General features: G+C 38.3%; 1 protein-coding gene across 2 annotated transcripts in view; it reads left to right on the forward strand.

Annotated features, from left to right (window-relative positions):
- The window catches only part of DTHD1 (death domain containing 1), a 69,131-nt gene that overhangs the window by 30,817 nt on the left and 13,093 nt on the right, over positions 1-25,221 (forward strand). Inside the window, exons 9-10 of one of the 2 annotated variants that reach the window (XM_032334062.1) lie at positions 3,197-3,441; positions 9,405-10,042. In XM_032334062.1, the coding sequence (XP_032189953.1) occupies positions 3,197-3,441; positions 9,405-9,524 (365 nt within the window). In that variant the 3' untranslated portion in view covers positions 9,525-10,042. Of the gene's footprint in view, positions 1-3,196; positions 3,442-9,404; positions 10,043-25,221 lie in introns of those variants that run through there. The other variant, XM_032334060.1, reaches the window with a different exon arrangement.

Below are 25,221 nucleotides of genomic sequence, written 5' to 3' on the forward strand. Positions count from 1 at the left end.
AAAATCCAGAAAGTGCCAGGAAATGGGCAGATAACATTTGATATAATTACACTTTACATCACCTCTAGTAATTCCTAAAGAGGTCCGTGTGTGTCATAGTTGTCCTGAATGCTCTTTGGCCCGGGGAGGTGCCCTTCCCAGAAACATGTGTAGGATCTTAGAATGAACACCCTTTTATTCATTCAACAAAATTTCCTGCCCTTGTGTATATTTTATTCTACTGGAGAGAGACAAAGAAGCAAATAAGTAAATGAAATGTACAGTATGATGCAGGAGAGGTGCCTTATAGATGAATAAAACAAGGAAAAGATATCAACAGTCTTAGAGGGAGTGCCAGAGTTGCAATTTTAAATCTACTCATGATGGATGACCTTTTTGGGAAAGTGGCATTCAAGAAGAGACTTAAAGAAGGCAAGAAAGGAGCCGTAATCCTATCTCAGGGGAGTTTGTCCCAGGCTGAGGGATTCCGAGTGCTACTGAACAGAGGCAGAGGTGTGCCTGATCTGTTTGGGGAGCAGCAAGGAGGCTGAAATGGGTGGATGAGAGGAAGTGAGAGGACAGTCAGGGATAGGAGGTGAGTACTGAGCATTCCGTGAAGGCCATATCAAGGAGTTTGCCTTTTATTCCAAGTGAAATGGGGAGCCATCTTGTTAGCAGAGGAGTCACATGATCTGAGTTGGATTGTAGAATAGATTCCCAACACAGTTGTAATCTCAGAGGCAAAAGAAGAATTGGGGAGATGGTTAATGAGCCATCGTAATAAACCAAGCAAGGGATGATGGTGGCATAAGGATCGAGGTGGTAGAATTGTGTTAGAACACAGAAAACCCCTGAGCCAGTGGTTCTTACAAAATTCTTCTGGTTCTTCATTTTGCTAGCCTTTAACTTACTCATCTGACTTCTCTAAGCAAAAGCATATATTTCTACACTTGTACTTTCTACATAATCTTTGAAAAATATCCCAATTCCCCTCACTGAGAAGAAAATATATTGCTATAAGATTTATCTAGTAACAGAAAATATAAGTAAATTCTTTATTTCTTCATATGAAAAATATTTATTGAACAGCTACTATTCCAATGTCTTCTAGGAACTATATTACATAATATGTTGAGGAGAAAGCGGTTTTCAAAAAGTCAACTGATGGTTGATTTCATAATTTTGGAATGCAATAAATGAATTTTGCTTTTACTTCTCTAAATATGACAATGTGGGAGAAAAAATAGAATAGTGAATTTTCTTTGTGTTGCTTGTCCTTTTAAAAAAATTTTTAAACATTTTTTCCCAAGGGGCATTCAAAATGTAGTGCCGTATCTTGGCAGCAATGAAATTCCAACTTAAAAAAAAAAATCTATGCTTTCTATTTATAACTTTAAAATCATGCTATTTACTCCTAGTAAATCCTTAATAGTTTAACCTTTATTTCATATATAATCATGGCAGAGATTTACATTACAGATCCTTATTTTAAAAAATTAACTGACAATGAAAGGCTGACAAATTTAAGATCTAAATTGAACCAATGTAGCTATGCTTCACCCTTAATCTTTTATATCCTGCAACTAAATTATTCCTCACGAGTAATTTAATACCTGGCAGGGAGTATCTTTCAAAAGATAGAAGGAGAGATTTATTAAGCTCTGCTAGTATGGAGTAGAACTTTGTCAAGTGTTGTACTCCAGTGATCTATAAATTCTAATTTACTTAATTTACTAGTGATATTTTTAGTGACTCCAATTTTTTTTTTTTTTTTACTGGAATGAAACTCTTTAAGAAGGCAAGCCCTGGCTTGTCATTCCTTTTCTAGGATGTCCTAGGAGTCATTATTCGAGTAGCCAAGTTGCCCCTAAAATATAAACTTTTGTGAAGAGACTTTCTCCAACACCTTTCATAACCTGGAGTTCTTCAAATTCTGGATTTAACTGTGCTTTAGAGATTCACCAAAATGGCCTCTGGTAGTTCAATGGGGAGAAAAATATTGGTGTCATCTACATCTCTCACTGAACTCTTCTTTTATTGGGAAGGTTTTCCATGAGAGAGAGCTCCCAGTAGTCAACATTTAGTCTTCTAGGAATAGGAGGAAATTTCAACTTCTATATAAATGCTTCATGTTGATATTAAAAAAAAAATTAAATGCTGATCACTTTATCCATATTATTTCTTTTCATTCCCAGAGCAATCCTAGGAGGTAAGTTTTATTTCTCTTGCTTTAAAGATAAGGAAGTTAAGCCTCCAAGAAGTTCAGAGATGTGAAATGACTGGATAAGTATTGCAGTGTGGATAAATAGTTGGGCTGGACTTGGATTTAGCTCTCTAAATTTGAAACATACTATCTCACTGTTGCAATCTAGCTTACATTTACATTTTGAGAAGGGTAATGTAGACATGCCTTAAGGAAAATGGCAGTCTCTGTCTTGCTTTTTCAGTGACAACATAAAATTGTCCTGGTAAAACCTCCATGAGACAAAAGTTATCTCCACCAAAGCTCTAGTATTTACAATGAACAGTTGAGAAGATATACTCTTATTTGGTGGAATTAATTAGGTTTCAATACAAATGTCAGTAACATAAGTCTAGTAACTCTTCCATTTTTAAAATTTTTCTAAAATATCTCTATTTCTGTGATGGTAGAAATGTTTTGCACCTGCACTGCCAAATAAGGTAGCTACTAAACATAGGTTGCTATTGAATATTTGAAATGGGGCTGGAGTGATCAAGGAATTGATTTTCCATTTTATTTAATTTTAATTATTTTCACCTTTAATTTTAAAGCCACATGCTGCTGGTGGATACCATACATCTAGAATGCCTATGGTGAGGTCACGTTAGTGTTCCATATGCTATGAATAGTTAGGGGAGAGAAAAAAGACAATTATTGAAAGGTAAAAATAATTTTCTAAATACAGAAAGAACTGAATATTTCCAATAGTTTTTTTGTCAGAGCAAAATGGAAGGGAAAAAGAAAATCAAAGATTTTTAGATCTAGAAACAGCCAGAGAGCACCTGACCCAATTATAGATAAGAAACCCTTTTAGTCAACTGCAGTCTCAGACCATTGCTGCTTAAATTTTGGCAAAAAGTGATTATACCAAAATAACTTAAGTTATAAAAAGTAAAATAATTATTTAGATTTAAAAAGTAAATAAGAAAAAGTGTTATATTTTAATAATAACAAATGCATTTTACTTCTTTTTAGGCAATGGGAAGGATTATGAAAAAGATTTCAAGCTTATATTTCATTTACAAAGAAAACCCAGGCTGGAACTCCAGATCAAAGAGATGGATGAATTTGGAAACTATAGCTGCCCTCATTATAAAGGCACCATTGTAATTTATAAAATACCTAAAGAAAAAGTAGTCCACAACTTGGATCAATCTCTTATACTTGATGAAAACCATCATCATTTGCCAATTTGCAAATTACCATTGAAATTGCCAAAGGTAAGATATTTTACTTCCCTAATTAACATATTTTGTTAATTCTTCTTGATTCTCTACCATAATCTATACTTCATGCATATGGATACTTCAGGTTAAAAAGAAAAACAGGTCTAAAGTTGGTAAGGAAGGAGTGGGTAGCTACAATTTTGTTTTAAAGATTTTATTTATTTATTTGACAGAGAGACAGAGATCACAAGTAGGCAGAGAGGCAGGCAGAGAGAGAGGGGGGAAGCAGGCTCCACACTGAGCATAGAGCCTGACATGGGGCTCTATCTCAGGACCCTGAGATCATGACCTGAGCTGAAGACAAAGGCTTAGCCCACTGAGCCACCTAGAGCCCGGGTAGCTACAATTTTAAAGTGGTGGAACACCTATTGGGATTTTCACTTTCTACCAGGAACAATTCAAGTTGATCTGGTCTTGATGATGATTACGGACATAATGGCATTCATTTTCAGTAACTGCATTGGAATAACTGGAAAGTTATTTATGAAAACACTGAATATATTTCAGAACACAACATATTTAGGAAAAGTCATGTGGTGAGCAGGAAAACAACTTCAAAACATTTTCATCAATATTTATCAAATCCTGCACTCTTACCTATTCCTATTCTTATCAGGAAGGTAGGATTGAGTTGTTTCTCCAAATAGGTCAAATAGTTTTATTGCTGTGCATATTATTTTCTTCAATGATCTAGGACTTAGTATTTCTGAAGTATTTTCTTAATGAGAAGTATAACTGAAAATTCATTTTATCACTCCAATGAGCAAACTTATTCTATAAAGATGCTAAAATTATTTTTCCATGTTTTTGGTTTTTTGTGTTATGAATAACAGAAATATATTTCCCCTACTGTTAGATTTCTATACTGATTTTAAGTTAATTAGTAAAGTAATTAATAAATTGACAAATTTTTTTTGAACTTCTGAAATAGGATATGTGCTATGCTGGGCATTGTGAAAAATACATAGATAGAGAGGATAATACATGCCCTAAAACAGTGTTGTCCCAAATGATAGCCACTATCCGTATGTGTCTGTGGGATACTTAAAATATGGCTAGTCCAAATTGAGAGGTGCTGTAAGTGTAAAACACACACTAAATTTCAAAGATAGAGTACAAAACACACAAAGTAAGTCATTAATCATTTGTTTATATTTATTTCACAATAAATTATGTTATTTTGTTTATGGGGTTAAATAAAACATATCATCAAAATATAATATAAATAATATAATAAAATACATTATCATTAGCCCCAATAAAATTAATTTCACTTGTTTAAAAAATTTTTTTCTGTGGCTAACTTGAACATTTCAAATTACTTATTTGTCTCAAACTATATTTCTATGGGGCAGTGTGGTTCTAAATGATTTTCAATCTAAAACAGTATGGGAAACATGTACAGTGGATCCTTGAACAACTCAGGGGTTAGGGGTACCAAGCCCTGCATAGTAAAAAATCTGAGTATAACTTTGGACTCCCCCAAAACTTAACCCTTAATAGCTATATGTTGACTGGAAGTCTTACTGATAACATAAACTGTCCATTGACCCATACTGTATGCTACATGTTTAATATATTGTATTCTTATAATAAAGGAGAAAAGAATATTATTAAGAAAATCATAAGGAAAATACATTTACTGTAAATGTGCTGTATTTATTTTTAAAAAAATCAGTGTATAGGTTGACCCATGCATTTCAAACTTGTGTTCTTCAAAGGTCAACTATATACAAAATCACCTTCTAAGACAATAAATGATTAGGCTAGTGGGATAAACTGTACTCATAGTTGTTCAGAGGAGGAAAAAAGCTTTTCTAGAAGCTGATGCTGGTAGAAATTTCATGGTGGGCATAGCATTTTATCTGAGTTTGTAAGTTGGTAGAAATTTGACCAATGGAAATAAAGAAAAAAATATGTTATGGTGAAATAGAATTAGTTAGACTGGAGGTGGTAGGCATAACTTAACAGGGATTCATAATTCATAGAGTAACCACTATAATAACTTCTAATGTCTCTCAAGTGCTTTACATATCCCGTATTACTAAATCTGCACATGAGACATCACTGTTCTCATTTTACAGGAAACTGAGGCATAGAAATTTTCATCAACTTGCTCCTGGTCCCAGAGCTAAGTAAGTGTCTGATTAGGATTCAAACCTAGAAAATCAGCTTCCCACATGAGCAACTGCTCTCTGCTCTTGTCTCTTTAGCAGATAAAATCAGGATTTGGATAAACTTAAGGGCATAAGATGTATATTTAGGACTTCCTTGTTCACCCCTGAAGTTGCTGAATAATTTCATGAGTATTATGCTTTAGCATAAAGGTGATAGGAAAATTATATAATGCATGATATGACCTGGATTCTGGTCAAACTGAAAGCAGCCATTACAGCCAAGGTGCTGGGTTCTAGAGACATTAATTCCTTATTTCCTGGTTTGGAGGAGATTCTGGGGCTTCTGGAAGGCATAGGTAGGGTAGCAGAATCTATTAAATCACTTATACTTAAAAAAAATATGTTTAAATCAGTATAGCTATGTAAGTGTATATCCACTATCAGTTTTCCCTTTGTGCATTTTCATCTCCATCTCAGGGCCTTTGCACTTGCTACTCACTATGCTTGGGGCTCGGATATAGCTGGTTCTTCATCCTTTGGGTTTCAGTTCACATATCACCCCCTACCATTATTCCCCTCATCTCCTTATTTACAGTCACTTCTTAACACTTGAGCCTTTTAAAATTTACTTCATAACTCTGAAAATTAATTGAAACTATTAGATTTATTTATTTGTTCACATATTTTCCATTTGACTTTGCCCCTTGAGAAAGCAAGCTCCATGAGTGAAGGACCTTGTTTCCTTATTCTGGCTGCACTGTCAGTGATTAGAACAGCGCCAGGCACATAGTAGGTACTTTAAATATTTGCAACTGAATGAATGAGGGAGAGGTGTATAGCATTCCTTAGATTCTAAAAATTTAAGAACTATGGACTTCATGGGATACTCAAATTCTCTTGAACCAGTGGTTTACAGTCCCATTTACAAACAATTAGCTGGGGAGGGGGGGTTGATGTGCATCTATGTGAAGCTTCAAGAACGGAGGAAGGCAACATGGGGGACATTCTCCGGGTGGCTCAGTTTAGCACATGACTTCGTCAGCTTACTCTGTTGTTCTGCTGCTATAGTGACACTGGGTTGACAGGTCAGGGGGCTGTTGGAACTCTCCAGCGGGAAGGAGTGAGGGCCTCACTGTGATGATGGCAAATGATGGAAAAGAGCCTCTAATGGAAGAAAGGACAGACTTGAGGTCCAGAATGCAACACAAATTCAACTTTCAGTTTTTAGTGTTTTCTCTGTGGCCTATCTGACTTCATGAATCAGTGAGCCAAAGTAGCCAAGCTAGATGGCCTAAGGTTTTATGTGGATTTTGCTCAGCGAAAGTCTATGTGAGTGACTGTCCAGGTCTTTTGCATAAGCCCTTCCTCTGTCTTGAGTCTAGCAAACCATTCAGCACCTGCATGCCTGAACATATTCTACCAGTCACCCCTTATAACTCTGCTGAGGTGTGACATCCCAGGAAGCCTTCTTTGACTTCCCCTATTGGTGTGCTTGGTGTGTCTTCCCCAACACCCTACATGTTCCCTATCACTGCAGTTATTGGATTTTATCATAATCACTTATTTCCAATTAGACAAATATTTCTCAATCTTTTTGTTTTTGCCCTCCTAATGAGTCTTTTTTAGACACTTTTCCCTCTAATCAACCCTCCCCCATTAAATTTTAATATCACAGATATATAATAGGCAATTTATAAATTGAAAGTGTGAAGTCTTTTCAACTTGCCCTAGAGTGTATTTTCTCTCCAGGAGGGTGATGTTACTCTGGCTCGAAATGCATGTGGTTATAACCGAGGCACAGATATTATCCTGTTCAATTTGCATTTCCAGTGCCAGGCATATAGTACATGCTCGATAATTATTTATGGACAATCAGATGAATGAGACAATTTCTTCAAACCTTAAGATTTGTTCAGTCCTGACACTGATAATCTTGAAACTATATTGGCATGTTTAAACATAGTATATTTTATGTGTCCGCTGACCTTCATGTATCAATCCACTGTTCATAGCCACTGTCCTTTCTTTTTCTTCTAGATAGGTTTGTATAGGACTTTCCAGATTTAGTCTCTTGGCTGTTTTTCATGCCTATTTACTAGAAGTTCTATGGATTGAGGAAAAAAATCTGTGGCTATAGAAAAATTTCCCTCTTTTCAACCTTATATACCTAAGTGGGAATTGAAACCATGACCTTTAGTTTGTAAGAACAGATTCCTTCTATAAAGTTCAGAATTATTAAAAAAAAAAAATTGACCTCAGCTTGACAGTATTAGAAGATGCTATTTTTCAGGAAATGAAAGTAGCCCTATTATATGGAGGTTAGCATTAATGGACACTACAGTATGCACACATGTAAATTAGGTGAAGGCATTTGTCGGATGTGCTTTTCACACAGAAGACGCGCAGTAAATATTTATACATACATATATAGATGGAAGCATGCACATTCACATGCACATAATTCTAATGTTGGACCTTAATGTATTGTCTGGTTTCCAAAGATGTGAAAACATATCATGCATTACCTCATGTTTGTGAGGAATAATGTGTCTCATTCCTCAGCTTCCATATTCTATTCGTTCATGTATCAATCTATTCAACAAACACTTTTTGTCTCCCATGGACCAGACATAGAGTGGTGTTCTCTTATGTATCATCTCATTTTCCTCTTACCTCTCCACAGACTATTGTCAACTCAGAGAGCAGAATGAGCCTCTAAACCATCAAACAGATCATTTCCTCTCTCAGCTCCAAACCCTGCAATGGCTCCTAGTTTCACTCACAGTAAAAGACTGTGTATGAACTTGGCCCTTCTTGACTCTAGGACCTTCTCTCCTATACTCTTTCCTTGTTCAACGCTCGCCACAATGACCCTCTTACTGTCTTTGAACTTGCCACAGCTGCTTCTGCTTCAGGTCCTTATGTTAGCCGTTCCCCTGGCCTGGAATGTTCTTCCATCCAGCAGATACCAGCCAGGCCAACACCCTTACCTCCTTCAATTCTTTGATGAAATTTCCCCTTCTCTCGGAGGCCTACTCTGATTCTAGTTCTTACTTCAGTCTACTCCTTCCCATACAACCTGACACTCCTGATCCTCCTTCAACAACTCTGCTTCTTTTCTTTCCTTTCCTCTAAAGCATTTATTTCTTTGTTTACTATGTTTATCAGAAGAGCACTACTACTTTACAATGGGAACACGAGCTTCTTGAAGGCAAGGACCTTTATGTGTTGTTCATTGCTGAATTCCAAGGCCTGGAAGAGCACCTGCCATCGGTTAGGTGCTCAAATACTATTTGTTACAGGAATGAATTCATAAGTAGAGCTTTTATTTTAAATACCCCAAGTGTGAAGAGCAAAGTGAGAAGAGTCAAGAAGGAAAATAAATTAGCTTTGGAGGGTTGACAGAATTTGCAGTGTGTGCTTATGGATGTGATAGCCAGCACAGGCTTCACTGTGACTGACAGGAAACTCTTCTACCCATGAGGCCAAGAGAGCCCTGTGGTGAGGGAAACAGTAAGTACCCAGGGAGCCATGGGCATGAATTTTAATCAAGGACTCCCTGGTTGATGCTCCTGAGAGGGGCAGAGAGAGGGGAAACAGTTTGAATGATAAAGAGGGTCCTCATGATAATTCACATTTCAATATGATTTTCTGAAAATGGTCACATAACCAATATTGGTGAAAACATACGATGGAAAAGAACTATGATTTGTCTTTAAGTCTTTCCTAAGTTGTTTGTTAAACTTCCTTCTTTTACAGAATATTCTAGTGAATTCAGTTCACACCATTTCTATTTGTACTCTCAAGTTTCAAAACACTCTCAAAGATTTTTTTTTTTAGGTGGAAGGAAGTGGTGTGTGCGTATGTGTGCTTCCGAAGTCGCGTCACATAGGTGACTTCCATTTGATTATTTGCGCTATGTTGAGCTGTGACTGCCTTTTAGTCTTCCTGTCTGCTTAGAAGTTTTGCTCTGAAGGAGAGAAGGGTTCTGGGTCTGGTGGCTCTTTCTGTGGGATTCTGTCGGGGGGCCCCTCTTTCCCAGCTGTACCTAACCTACATATTTACGTAAGCCATCTGGTGACCCACGCTTTGCTTAGCCTGAACTTCCTCTTTTTTTTTTTTTTTTTTTAAACTTTTTTTAAACGACATGTGATTTCTAGTAAATAATGGTACTGCTTCAACACTTACTTTTACCACACTAAATAACTTGCTTTGTCAAAGGGAGGAAGCAGGCAGAGGCTGCTACACGATTTACTCCACAATCACCACCTTCTCACCACTTTGGACTTCCAGGGCCATCTCCCTGCCCTGTCAGGAAGGACTATTTTTTATACGATTATTTTAATCTAAGAATATGAAATATTATAAAGAACAATCTCAACTCTGTAAATGAGAAGACGCAGAGCTATAGAACATTTTTACATTCACGGGCTCTTGAGTTCTACTTAGGTTTTTCAGTTGTAATAATCTGCAAAGTTATTTTGAAGTTCAAGAATGACATGGAACTTCATATCCCATTGCTAGCTATGACGAAGCAGATTTTACCAGGTGTATACTTTCCAAATAAAACTGGATAAGAGAAATCAGGGTTTTGTTGGCTTGTGTGTGTCTGTGTGTGTTAGATGCGGGGGGGGGTAGAGGGGAGCCATTATGAACCTCATGGTAATTATGGACTTTTTGGTAACTTAGTTTCGTGCCTTTCCTCATAGAGTTAACTGTAATAATATACATGTTGCTTTGTGCTCCCTCCTTATCAATTATAGAAGAAAGTCACTAAAATCTTGGTAAGTAGAGATATCATGTCAATTGTTTTTAATTTATTTTTATTTTTTTAACCTTTGAAAATGTTACAAAGCCTTTGCCCTCCTTGGCTCTTCCCTGACCTGCCTTCCATTCCTCCAATCTTACCTTCCTCTAAGCCATCAGAATGACCTTCAAAGACAGCCTTGACCATGTCACTGAAAAATCTACTTTTTATTGTATATGAGATGTTTAAGGAAGAAAACGATCAAAACTGCTTTAGTCAGAAACAGAACCTTTTTTTAGAAGGGGGTTGCCCCACCGATTTAATCAGAAGAGAACCTTTCCCTTCTCTGGCTCTTCTCCTTCTTCTTTATCTATCCCTTCTTTTTCCTTTTCATACCCCTCCTTCCTCCTCCCCCCTCTTCCCCATCTCTTCCCCCTCCTCCTTCTCCGTTCCTTCTCTCCCCTTCTCTTCACCCCCCCTTCCTTCACTGTTTCTACAAAGGAAGATTTTCTCTGCTCAGCGGGCAGAATAACTCAACCAGAAATTGTGCTGCAAATTGTCCTGTGGATTTCAAGAATTCTTCTACAAAGGAAACACATAAAATCTTCCCTCACTGAGAAAATTTTAACAAAAAAGTAATTGACATGTTTACATGTATTCTCCTAATATTTAGTAAGTAAAAAATGATGTTTATTAATTTGGACAATTTCTAGTTCATGAACTCCAACTGTAATTTTTTTTCTGTAGAAATGTCAGCCAATATGTTAATTAACATATACTAATTAAATATTAATTAATTAATATATTAATTAAATATTAAACTACATAAAAGATATTATGTAGGGCCTAAAAGTTAATAGTAGTAGTGGTCAAAGCCCTACCTCTCGGAAATTACAATCCAGTTCAGGAAATAAAGTATAAATACTTTAAGAGTTATAAAACAATGCAAGAGATAAATAATAATTGAATAAAACAATCTAATAATATCACAGGACAGGAACTGATGATTAACTGCAAATGAATGGACAAGATGGTAAGTGCTAGGACATTTCAGAGAGGGGAGGGAATCCTGTGGCTGAGGTGACCTGGGACACTTCACATGTAGAGAATGTCTGCGTTCTGGAAAGGAACCGGGAAAGAGGCAGTGGATTCCACACAAGACAGATGGCATGAGCTGAAACTTAGAAGTGGCAAAGCATAAAATATGTTTCAAGAAAGGACAATGTGTAGATCTGTGTGGCTACTGTGGAATATTTGGAAAAATCACATTGGAAATAAATTGGGGGGAAATTATGGTGAGCTTTGAATGTCTTATTATATCAACCAAATGTCTCTGTGAAATTGAGAGAAATTTAGAATTTGGGACCAACTGGACTTTGCGATAGAGTGAACTTGTGTGGGGGGGTGTTGGGAGGTAGCAGGACACTGAGAGAGAGAGGCTGTTGGGGAGGGGTGCTTCTGAGTGTGACTCCCAGGACGCTGGTTTGAGCGACGGTGCTATGATACAACATAGTGTTTCATTGACTTTAGTTTGGAATTGTGTTCAAACTGGCATTTCGTCTCTACTCACCCTAATATGGTCCTAAACAATAGATGGTTGTGAGTTTCTCCTTGAAGGCTCATCACCAGTCCCCTTTACTACTCTACACCACCCAACTGACAGGGTGGTTTTCTTAAAAACAAATATATGATTTTATCAGTCTTCTAAAACTTATCAAATGGCACTCCCTATCTGTCCATCAAGGTCCAACCCACTCACCTGGTGCGTAAGGCCCTTCACAAAGCGGGGGCCACTTACCCTTCAACCCCTTCCTATTACATTTCCATGATTGGTGTCTTTTGCTCCAGGGCCACGGATGGTCCCATTTCTTTTACACATTATGGTCTTTCCTACCTCAGAGGCTCTTCCCACAGCTGCCCTTGGGGCAGAACTGACTCCACACTTAGCTCTGTTATCATCTCTTTGGAAGAAGCCTTTAAATTTTCCAGGCGCAATTAGACACTGCCCTGGTCTGTGACTGTAGCAATTTGAATAGATACGAAAGGATGGCCTCTTATCATTTTTATTTGTATAATCCTAACAATAATGATAATTACTCATATTTATCAAGTTATTCACTATGAGTAAATCGATAAAGCATTTATGCATATTAACTCATTTACTGAAAGGGTAAGCCATTGAAGAAACCAAGGGACAGAGCCGTTTGTTCAAGGGAAAATAGCTGGCAAATGGCAAAGCTACTGTTGGAATCCAGTTTGTCTGATTCCAATGGTGGCACCCCTCACCGGGATACCTAGCGTCTCCTCTGATAACTGAGTTCCTCAGGGCTGGAGGCATAGTTCGTACCATTTCATAATCCCCTCTCCCGGGTATGCATTCAGTAATGTTGTGCTGAACTGTTTAATGAATAAATGAATGCATGCTGGGGAAAGTGATAAAGCAGTTGAAGAAAGAGTTTTACTAGCCCACAAAAGCTTTGCGTGTTTGTTTTCCCAGCTAATAGTTAATACATTTAGCAGAAGCCTGTCATGCCTTCAAAGGAATGACTAATGTGGGGGTTTTGCAGTTGTGGCCATACCTGGAAGGGAGATGTTTGTGGCTATCCAGGCCTTTCCCAGTAACATTCATATCACTCTTTCTGTTGGAAACGCTACTCCTATGCATAGACCCCCCCCAAAAAAAAGAAAAATGAAAAGAAAGAAAGAAACAAAGCAAAAAGATCAGGAAACTTGAAAAAAAGTCTGCAGAAGAATATTGGAGTTAGATATTAGAAGAATCTAATTCTGGAATCCAGAAGTTAGAATACACTAGAAAAAAACATTGCTCTGAGTCAAACAGGCACTTGGACAGGTCTTCACGATGGACAAAATCATAGTGGGATTATAATTTAAGCAATAAAGAACAATAAGAAGAGGTAGTTTCTATAAATTTGAACAGTGTTATGCACCTTTGATTTGTTGAGCTGCTTTTAAAATCAATAGTATCTCCCACAGAGCTGCATTTTTGGATCCAAGGCATCTGCTTTTGCCAGAATTGCTTGGAAGAGGGAGCAAAGTGTCAAGTATATCAGCGATGGTTAACACTTAGCCCATGTTTGCTGTATGCCAGGCATGTTGGAGGTTCTCTGTATATTTTGTCATTTGAGCATCACTACAACTGTGGTATATGTACTGCTTTACCCTTTGGTAGATTAAAAAAAAAAAAATGAACACAGAGATTCATTTCAAAATTATGTTTATCCATTCCAGACTGATTTGACAACTTTTCTTTATTGGCTCCATGTATGTCCTATCTATAGTTCCTGAGTTCTCCAGAACTTCGCTCATGTTTTATCTGCAACCATCCCTGAAAGCCCCTTCCTTCCATCTGTTCCAGCTCCTCAGATCATCTGGGGTTTCTTGAATTAGTCTATCTGGTTACCAAGGTCCTAAAGCTGTTTCCCTTCAGGACTGACTTCTTAAATCTGAGAGATGTTTATTCCTTTCCTCTTGACAAAGCCACCATCAAGTTAAAACCCTAAATAAAAAGAGCCATTTTCTAAGAAGCATTTGAAAGAACTATATTGAAAAAAGAAAAGCATAAACTTGACTGCAGGAAAATGAACCCAAGCTTAAGACTGAGAAAGACCTGAGCTTAAACAAAGATAAGAATTGAGATTTCTTCCAAGATAGACAGCAGTCTGATTTCATTTCAAAAAAAAAAAAGTTAATTTCATTTCCCAAAAAAAAAGTTAATTTCTAGATTTATCTCCAAGCTAGACTCTCGGTCCGCTCGTCTTGCTCTCAACCTTCTCCGCACCCCCTTATATGAATCTTAGTTCTCTGTGGGTTTATGCCAGTCTTCAGATTTCTCTGTGCAGAAGCACTTCCTTTTATTGTGTGGGCCAAGCATTTCTGCCTAAGCCTTCAGGAAGTTCTACACTGACTGTGCAATTACAAGAATATCCACAATGAAAACAACAAAAGGATATGTATTGACTGATGCTGGAGTCTTTTAATTTATTTTAAAAGTTTATGGGGTGGGAAGGAGGTTTTCAGCGGCACAGAAAAACAGAAAATACATAATGAATTTACATGGACCTTGTGCCATGGCACCTTGTGCCATTAAAAAAAAAAAAAGATTTTATGGATTTATTTGAGAGAGAGAGCCCTTCTGCATGAGCAAGGGGGAGGGGCAGAGGGAAAGAGAAAAGCAGGCTCCCCACTAAGCAGGGCTTCATCCCATCACCCTGGGGTCATGACCTGAGCTGAAGGCAGATACTTAACCAACTGAGCCACCCAGATGCCTCTGCTATTCTTGTTTCATCTGAAACCACTGGGGTTGTTTTTGTTTGTTTGTTTGAATCTCTTAAAGCAAATCACTTAAAGCTATAGTATCCTTTTACTTGTAAAAAAAATTCTGTGTGTTTTCTAAGAGGGTAAGGATTTAAAAAAAAAACAACAAAACAACAACATAGTACCATTGCTACACCAATGATATTAGCAATTATTACGTTAAAAAAAGATTTTATTTATTTATTTGAGAGAGAGAGAAAGAGATCATAAGTAGGCAGAGAGGCAGGCAGAGAGAGGGGGGGAAGCAAGCCTCTCCCTCCCCACCAACGAGCAGAGAGCCCTACACAGGTTTGGATCCCAGGACCCTGAGATCTAGACCTGAGCTGAAGGCAGAGGCTTAACCCACTGAGCTACCCCACCTTAGCAATTATTACTTAATATCATCTACTACCAAGCCCTCTGTTTTATATTTACCTACTAACTCAATTTTCACTTTCTGTAGTTAATATGTTCAAAAACAAGGTTTAAAAAATGCCTACACGTATTTATGTGTGTCTCTGCCACAGCTGGCTGAATTTTCAGGGTAGGTCATGTTCTTTGTGGACTTTATTTCCATCTACCCTCAACATACTTTGGAGGTAACTCTGCCTCAGAGTTAGAGAGTGTAGATGACTTGCCTGGACTTGTCCCACCTCCTGGGGTCAGACAGAGGCTGTGTTAGGACCCAGACTTCAAAGTCATTCCTGTTTCATGCTGTTCCCTGTCCCCGTGTTCCTTGAGCAAGCCAGATCCTTGCTGACTTTACATCTGCCACTTTTATTACCATGTCATACTACCTCTCATGTTCTTTACCCCTTCAGGGTGTTTGGCAATTCCAGACCTTTCGGAGAGCCAGACTGGTTGGACTTTGTGTTGAAACCGAGCTTTTAAGTAGAGCTGCCATAACCTCCACTGGTGATTTCCTTTGTTGTTTGGCATTTTTCTGCTTCTGAGGCAGAACCAGAGTTTCTCTATCATCTTGATGTTAAATGCATAGTCACTTCTGAACAGCTCGATAAGGTCCTCTGTTTAACTCATGTGGTGACAAGAGTCCATCACACCTCATTTCAGAGCAGAGATAATCGCTCTCCCTTTCATATGAGGAAGGCCCCAGCTTTCTCTGCCTTAGGTTGTAAGTTCACATTCCTTGCTTTTTGTTCATGATTTATAATTCAGATTTCCTCAAAGTATTTGCTATAGTTTTGAAAGAACAAAAATACTTTCCATATATGTTTATAGTAAAAAATATGATTCCCAGTACATAAAAGGGAATGTTCCATAATACTGTTTTTTTCCAAATTGCAAGAGCTTCCCCCCCACCCCTTCTTCTTTTTTAAGGATGGTAACACACCAGCTTTAAATAAAATGGATTCACATGTGAGGGAGTTATTCGCTCTCTAATCTTTTCCCTGACCCTCTGAGTAGATCTTGGGTTAGTGTTAGCAAATTTTTACATCTCTGTAACATAAAAGCTCCCCTGTTAACAAGCAGAGAACAATTCTTTGGCTCAGAAATCTTGGCTGGCAACAGAATTAAATAATGTTGTTTTAATTGTATTTATTTTATAGATATAAATATATATTTATGTATAAATAAATATAAATATAACACATACTTATATTTATTATTTTTAAGGTTTCCAGGTCATTATATAACTGAAATTGTTTTTCTACTTATGACTAAAATATCAGTTTCTTTTAAAAATGTACTTGTGTAGGTTAAAAATATTTTCAAAAGAAAAATGTTAAGTAATGACAACTATTATTTTGAACATTTATTACACACCATATCTTGCTTTAAGTTACATGATAGAACTCAGTGTTTCTGGGGCACCTGGATGACTCAATGGAGAGAGGATACGCCTCTTGATTTTGGGGTTGTGATTTCAAGGCAATGTTGGGTGTCCAGCTTACTTAAAATTAAAAAATAAATAAATAAAATAGAATTTTTAAAATTTTTTATAAAAAAGAACTCAATATTCACTTCAATAGCACTATGAAGCAGGTACTAGTATCATGGCCATTTTGTAAATGAGGAAAATGAGGTATAAAGCAAATACTTTAAGATCCCAAGTTTAATAAGTAGTGTGATCAGGAGCTGAGCTAAGCTCTTTCCCTTCACCTAATCCTGGCTCCCAGTCAAGACCAGTAAAGTTGATTTTATGTGAAAGGTGAGCATAACACAAGAAGTACTAGAATTTTGGATGAACGTCTTACCTTATACTTTCAACCTTCACTTTACATGCAAGTTTTAACTTACATATTAAAAATAATGGATCTGTATTCTTACAAGTGATAGTTTAAATATTTTTGGTCAAACTATTTTACCTCTCTAAGCCTCAGTTTTCTCATTTGTACAGTAGACATAACAACAACTAACTCACAAGGTTGTAGATAGAGCAGACTATACTGAGGTTATATAACGGTTAAATGGTTAGAGTAATTATCTATGGTAAGTAACAAGAAATAGTAGCTGATATCATTATCCTGAGGCAATAGGATTTATTGTTTCAGTGAGGGCTTTAGAGAGACCTAGGATTCAAGACCGTGTTACTTTGGAAAAGTTACATCTGTGAAACAGGGATGACAGTTATTCAAACTATTGTCATGGGTTTGGAATGAAATAATAATAGTTCTGTATCTGTCTGTCATTTGTCCTCCTTGGTATTCTCTGAGCTTCTTGGATCTGTGGTTTCATCTCTGACATTCATTTGTGGAAATTCTCACTATTATTTCATGTAATTCTTCTGTCCCTTTATATATTTCTTCTTCTTCAGGAATTTCTATTACATGTATGGTTTTTGTAGTTGTTTCACAGTTGTTGGATGTTCTGTTTGTCTCTTTTTTTCTCTTTCATTTTTAACTTTGTGATTTCTATTGAGAGGTCCTCAAGCTCAGGAATTCCTTCCTCAGCCATGCCCATTTACTGAGATACCTATCAAAGGTATTCTTCATCTCTGTCACAGTGTTTTGGAATTCTTTTTTTTAAAGATTTTATTTATTTATCTGACAGAGAGAGATCACAAGTAGGCAGAGAGGCAGGCAGAGAGAGAGAGAGAGGAGGAAGCAGGCTCCCTGCTGAGCAGAGAGCCCGATGCGGGCCTCGATCCCAGGACCCTGAGATCATGACCTGAACTGAAGGCAGCGGCAACCACTGACCCACCCAGGCGTCCAATGTTTTGGAATTCTAACATCTCTTTTTGGTTCTTCTTCAGAATTTCCACCTCTCTGATTACATTGCCCATCTGCTCTTATGTAATGTCCTTAACATATTAATGCCCTTAGCGTATTAATGCCCTTAGCATATTAATCCCAGTTTTTTAAAATTTTTGGTCTGCTGGTTCTAACATCCTTGCCATATCTGAGTCTGGTTCTGATGCTTGCTCTGTTTCCTGAAATTGTCTTTTTGTTTTTTAGTATGTCTTGTCATTTTTTTCATGATAACTGAACACAATGTACTGGGCAAAAGGAACTACTACAAATAGGCCTTGAGTAACGTAGTGTAAGGTTTGGGTGAAGAGAGGTGTTCTATAGTCTTATGATGAGGTCTCCGTATTCAGTGATCTTGTTCTTCTGGGCTATGAACTTCACATCATCCTTCAGTATCCCTTGTAACCTCCCCAGCCTGGGGAATGGGATGTCTAGAGGTGGCTGGAGTTGGGTATTTCCCTTCCCCCATGTAGAATGTCAGAGAGAACTGGAGTTGGGCCTTTCCCTTCCCTCCCCAGTCAGTTAGACTCTAACAAAACCCCAGCAGATTAGGTTCTGGTTATACAGTTTCTACCAAGCTCAGACTTTGTTAAGAAGAACAGAACTCTCTGGTGTATTTAAAAATGGCTCTTTTTCCCTTCTCCCTGTTGAGAGCAGGGGGAATTTTTCTTAGCTTTCACTGTGACAACCTGCTTGAGGTTCATGGAAGTAAAATTCACAAACGTGTGTAAGTCCCCCTTGACTGGGTCCCCCCAAAGTTTTTAACTCTTAGATCTGTCCTCATTAAATCTCCAGCAATTTGTCAATTATAGTTCAGTTTTCCTTACCAGGCACTGGATCCGGAGGCAGTTTCTGCTCCTGGGTTTCTGCTCTGGTAAGTTGTGATTCTCTGTATTCACCTGTCAGTCTTCAGTTTCAGGGACAGAGGTCCTCCCTGTGACCTCACTTATCTGATGGATCTAAAAAGAGTTGTTGATTTTTCAGTTTGTTCAGCGTTTTTACTTACTAGGACAGAGTGGCAACTTCCAGCTTCTTACATGCTTGACTGGAAACCAGAAGTCTAGCCAAGTTCTTCACACCAGTATGCCCTCACTCTACATCAATACTAGATCAGATTTGATTTGGTGTTAATGTTACACCCATAACTGCCACATGAAGTTTTATGCTAACATTAATCATTTGTACCAGATTACTTCTTTGATCAATATTCTATCTAACTTATTTACAATGAAAAGCCATTAAGAATTTCATAGACACCATGCATTAGAAAGATAGAGAATATACAATTTCCTACTATGATGCAATAAATGAACTGAAGTTAAGCAAATGGCAGTAATTACTTAGTTGCAGACGCCTCTTTGCAAGATTAAGAACAGAGTAAGACTAAACAGTGAAAGCCAGCATTTAGTTAGGGTATCTTAAAGGCTTCTGGTAAAATCTATGCTAAAGATACACATAAATATTCTAATTATATATACTTTCTTGGTCCATTATTATTCATATACTTTCACTTGGATATCTTCTGGTTACAAAGTAAATAACCCATTTACTAGAAAAATCTGCAGGTATGTGGAGGTAGGAAGGGTGTGGGAGTTAGGACTGGATGGAGAAGTTGTCACCACAAGATATCATAATAGTGAACTCGTGGAGGTCTCTTTATACCAAAGTGCCATATGGTAAATAGGAAATAATAACATCAGTATGGCATTTTTGTTTGTTATATTTCACTGACGTTGATCTGCAGTCTAGGTGGCACCTGTGTTAAATGGTGCTTCAAGGGTCAGAAAGTTTTCATGTTTCTTAACATAAAAACTGGTTCTCTAGTAGAGATCCAAAAACTAGCAAACAGGTAGAAATTAAAGAGAAAACCTCTACTTATTATTTCTATATCTGCCCATAGCAATAGTATTATTTGGGGTGCTTTTAGAATTAGAATCTGTTGCAATTTAAAATAGGATATTCCTTTTTAAAAAAAAAAAAGATTTTATTAATTTATTTGAGAGAGAGAAAGAGAGAGCAGGAGGAGGAGCAGAGGGAGAGGGACAAGAAAATTCTGTGCTGAGCACAAAGTCTGATGCGGGGCTCAATCTCACGATCCTGAGATCATAACGTGAGCCGAAACCAAGAATCAGACACTCAGTGGGCGAACCATCCAGGTGCCCCCAAATAGGATATTCCTATGGGATTCAAAAATATCATATTATGTCACTGTTTCCACTTACTGCTTCAAAGTATGTGTGACATAACGGGAAGGATTTATAATTGTTTGAGTCCCACCCTTTTTTTTTACTTTTATATTAAGTTTTGTGAATTATTATGGTGCTCTCTGCAGGAATGTCTCCCCATCATCTTTGCTGAACTCCCTCGTTTGATGCAAGTTAGTCCTCGTGCACAATGATGACTTACGTTTATCAAACAAATCATCCCTAAAGGCAACAGTCCAGGCAGTTGTTTGCACTGCCTTTTTTCTCATTCTTGTTTTCCTGCACATGTTTCTAGAGTGAGGTTAACTTAATTAACACTGGCACCACCCTAAGCATCCTGAAATCTCAATATAACGAGGGTGAATCCTGGCCGAGATGGAAACATTACCTTTCTTTCCAAGCTCTGTCAGAGACTAGATAGTCAGCAGTGCCTGAGCCCAGTTTGACTGTGAGGCCACCAGGAAAGGGAAGGTCTGTATTTTTGTGTCAAGATAACACTCAGATCATGCCCTGCTTTACTATACTTATAGGATTCGCTTTAGTAACAAATGGAACTTTGGACAATCATCTATGCGTTAGAATTTGGGAGATTTATAAAGCCTTTCTGCATGCAATGTGAGACTCTAGTTCTGTAAGACAGCTTTGGCCAAAGCAAGTGGCTTTGGTTGAGTACCCACGGTGTGCAAGGAACTCAACTAAGTTATTTCATTTTATTTCAATGGAAGTGCATTATTTTATTTCACTTAAAGCTCACTGCACACCTAAGAAGTACATATGATAATGAAAGCAAATTTAAGGCACAAACTGAGGCACAAAAAGACTCTCAGGAACCAACAATTGACAGAGTGGGGTTTAAGCACAGACTTTCCCCAGGGCCTGCATGCTCAGGTAGCCTTGTACTAGGGAAAGAAAGTGCCAGCTTTAGAGTTAATCACAGCCAGGTTCAACCCTCCATTCACTCTCTCGGAGGTCCCAGCCATGAGACCCCAACCCCTCTTGAACCTTGCTATCCCCACTAGTCAGAAAGGAAATCAGTAAGAGCTCCTTCATTTTCCTCACCGTATTTTTGGCAAAGATAGATGATATAACCAAGAAAAAAAAGAATTTGTAAGTAACTATGAAGCAGGATCAATTCTGAGAGTTCCAGACTCGCCTGACAAAAGGGTGCTGAGGGTCTACCAGCCTAGAAGATTATTTATATGAAAGTTGAGGTACGTTCTGGGTAAGAAATTAACCTGTGTTTACAGGTTCTGAAATAACTGAGTAAATGCGATACGGCCAGACAGAATTCTATTTGCAGGGGTCAGGGTGGATTTGCCCAAGACCACACATACATATTTATATACATATACTTATATGTATATGTATAGATACACATACATATTTATATACCACTCCTTGAACAATGTGGGGACTAGGGGTGTTGGCCCTGCACAGCTGAGAATCCACATGTAACTTTTGACTCCCTCAGAGCTTAACTGCTAATCACTTATTATTGATTGGATGCCTTACTGCTAATATAAACAGTTGATTAACCCATATTTGGTATGTTATATGGATTAATACTATATTCTTACAATGAAGGGAGCTAGAGAAAGGCAAATGTTATTAGGAAAATTATTAGGAAAAGAAAATACATTTAGTGTGCTGTGTTGTATTTATCGAAAAAAAATCCATGTGTAAGTGGATCCATGCAGTTCAAACTTGAATCATTCAAGGGTCAACTGTATATTAAGCAAATAAATATATTTTATTAAATATGTATAAATATATATTAGATATCCTATGTTAAATACACAACATATTAATATGTATTTGAAGCATCAGAAGCTATCAAAATAGAGTGCCATAGTTATTAGAGAGATCTATTTCTCAGTTTAGGCCCTCAGATGCCTGATTGTGTCCTAAAGAGAAAGTTTTTAATTTAAAAATGGAAGACCTCTTTCACTAAACTCTGTGACGCATCAGGGCACAAACAACATTACTGTCATGTAACAGGATGGATGGGTAGGGAGCCACTTTCTTCTTTCTGTCACATTTTACCACAGGCCCTACCTACCAGGAGGACTTAGGGCGGCCACTAGGGGAGAATGGCTTCCTCTTGGAAGAATCTAGGAACAACCATGAGCTCCGTGTGGAGCCAGTCAGGATGTGTCAGAACAACGGCAGAGCCGCAGAACAAACCCACAGCGGACCACTGACGCGGGACAACTGTGCTTATATGACACCTCCGGAACAAAAGTGCAGTATGGGTAGAAACCATCATGGCACACTACATGACACTGCCCATGGAAGCCCCGGGAAGGGAAACTGTTGTGCCCACAAAAGGAGCGCTGGTGGCTGTGTTCCCTGGCAGAACACTGAGGGGTACCTAGCAGAACAGTGTGGCTGCTCAGAGGAAAGCCTGTGAGACTGCTCGGAGCACTTGGAGAGGACTGTGCCATAAGCTAGAGTTTCTGGAGGAGGAGGTAGGTAGGCACCAGAGCCAAGTCATCTGTGTGACCCCTTGGAGGTAATTTATGGATTAGCCATGATTATGAGTACTGTCTTACTACAGTGTTAGGTATGTAAGAAGCAAGCCAAATTTCACTTTGGTCCTGGTATTAGAAATCTTTGTCATGCTTTGAACAAAGATAGTTCTTTCATTTTTCTGTGCACTTGGTAGGATCCATTTGGGATCCAGGTTGATAACCGGTGTAGATCCTAAATAATGTTTTTCTAGCCACCATACTTCAATATCAGAGTCACCCAGTTGGCTTGGTGTGAATATGGCCTTGTCTGAGGCCAAGTGAATCAATCTGTGAGCTTTTGTTTTTTGTTTTTGTTTTTGTTTTAATCAAGCTGTGAGCTTAGTTTTTTTTTTTTTTTCCCAGATTAATTTGCATGAACCCTAAGGTTTGAGAACTACTGCTTTACTTTCTCAGTGAGGAGAAAATAAAACCCCTTTGCCAAGAGAGTGGTAGTTAGGAGCAAGGTATGGGTCTTTCAAAGAGTAGTGAAGTTTTGAACTATCCACTGAAGGGAAAGCTAGAAGAATCTTCAGGGATACACAAAAACATTGCAGAGCAGCCCAGTCCCCGCAGAAACTGCAGACCTCAAATTTATGATGATAAAAATCCTTATGCTTGTTCACAGAGGGTCCTCATGGCTATGACATATTTACTGAGGTATGGTGTGGCAATTGTTTGATAAATATAAGTACTTATATAAAAGAAGATACAGACAAAAATATAATAGTTTTTATGAGCAGCCAGTCCATAGAGAGGTATTAAAAATGATTAAAGAAGACAATTGAGGTGATGTAAACTTTATTCAATACATCATGAAGTAGACAGTGTCAGAGATCTATAAAGATGGGGTGGAAGCGGGGGGCGCCTGGGTGACTCCTTGTGTTAAGTCTCTGCCTTCGGCTCAGGTCATGATCTCAGGGTCCTGGGATCGAGCCCCGCATCGGGCTCTCTGCTCAGCGGGGAGCCTGCTTCCTCTTCTCTCTGCCTGCCTCTCTGCCTACTTATGATCTCACTCTCTGTGTCAAATAAATAAAAACTTAAAAAAATGTGGTGGAAGGAAATAAGTTTTTATAGGATGACTAAAGAACAAGGAAGAGACAAATGGAAAACATCTGATTGTCTGTGGTCACGTAGTTGCTCTTGTTTGAAGTGAGAGGCCCAAAGTTGCCCTGGCCTTTGAGGACTGGCTGGATGAATATACTGGATTTCTGTTCAGCAGAGCATTTACAGGGACACAAAAATTAATTAAGTTTTGGTTTTCTGACCTTGCACCCTGGGCAGAAGCACCTCCATCGTGGCCTAAAGATTTATTTAAAAAGAGGCACTGGGATGCCTGGTTGGCTCAGTTGGTTGAATGTCTGCGTTTGGCTCTGATCATGATTCCAGGGTCCTGGGATCGAGCCATGCATTGGGTTCCCTGCTCAGTGGGAAACTTGCATCTCCCTCTGTCTGCTGCTCTTCCTTTTTGTGTTCCCTTTCTCTCCCCGTCTCTCCCTATCAAACAAACAATCTTAAAATTTTTGTATAAAAAATAAAAAACAAACAAAGGCACAGTCATGTCTTGAAAGGGGCCTCAACATGCAGAGCTCTGGTTGACAGCTGGGTCTCCGTTATGCTGCTGCTTCTTTGCTCACATTGATTCTATAGTTCTGGGGTAGCAGGAAAAAGGCAGCCCTTGATCATCATCAAACTATTAAGCCAGTCCAAACTATCAGACCTCATTGAGTCTAAGGAAGATTTCAAGCAATTCCTGCTTCCAATCATCAGCAAGATGCAGGAGGACATTCCAATTTGCTCTCACGTGCAAGCAAGAGCTTACATGCAGAATAGGAGGCCGCTGTGGAAAATGGACAGTCTGCTCATCCAAATAAAAACCATATAAAGGCCTCGAGGAAAGCACCCTGGATCATTTTTAGAATCCAAAAGACAGAGTGCAGGAGTGACCAAATAATGTGAAGGCGGCCAAAGAGAAGGCCCAAGAGATTCCAAAGATGGCAGTGAGGCATTGATTAACCTAGTCTAGGAGATAGAGAAAAGCAAATAAGTCATCTTGGAGGATCAGAAGTTTCCAGCCAGTGGTTTCTGGTCAAATGATGGAGATTGACGGACACCATAGAGACGCTGGAAGTAGAGAGCCTTTTGTGTTTTCTTCCTCTTTCTCTCCTTTTTTCTCTTCTCTGTCTACATGTTATCCTCACTTATACTACGGTTCTATAACGGTTGGTCTGTGGTTGATGACTTCAGTATGAATTTGGATTGTTAAATGTTTGTTTGGAGAGGTAACTTTTTTTTGTCTTTTTTGAAAATGTTCTCACACAAGAGAATGAAGGCCTCAACTGTAAACTCATGCAGGAGTTGCACAGGTATCTAGACTTCGGTTATTTTTAAATGTCGAGGTGCTTTGCCCTTTTGTGTGTGACTGGATAGCTTCCCCAGAACTTTGGGTCTGGACGTGACTTGTAAGACTCAGAATTGGGTTTCTCCAGCTCTGGAGGTGCTGAAGGAGCTACATGACTGCTAGAAGACAGCCCCACGCAGCAAGGGCTAACGAAGCTGAACAAGGGACAGACAACACCTGGCGATGTGAATGGGGCTGATAGGGCTAGGATGGATGAATCGGAAGGAGCAGAGAATGGTATTGCCTATATTTTGAGACTTTAATTTCTGGGTGAG

The sequence above is a fragment of the Mustela erminea genome, chromosome 2 (genome assembly GCF_009829155.1).
Source record: "Mustela erminea isolate mMusErm1 chromosome 2, mMusErm1.Pri, whole genome shotgun sequence".
NCBI lineage: Eukaryota > Metazoa > Chordata > Mammalia > Carnivora > Mustelidae > Mustela > Mustela erminea.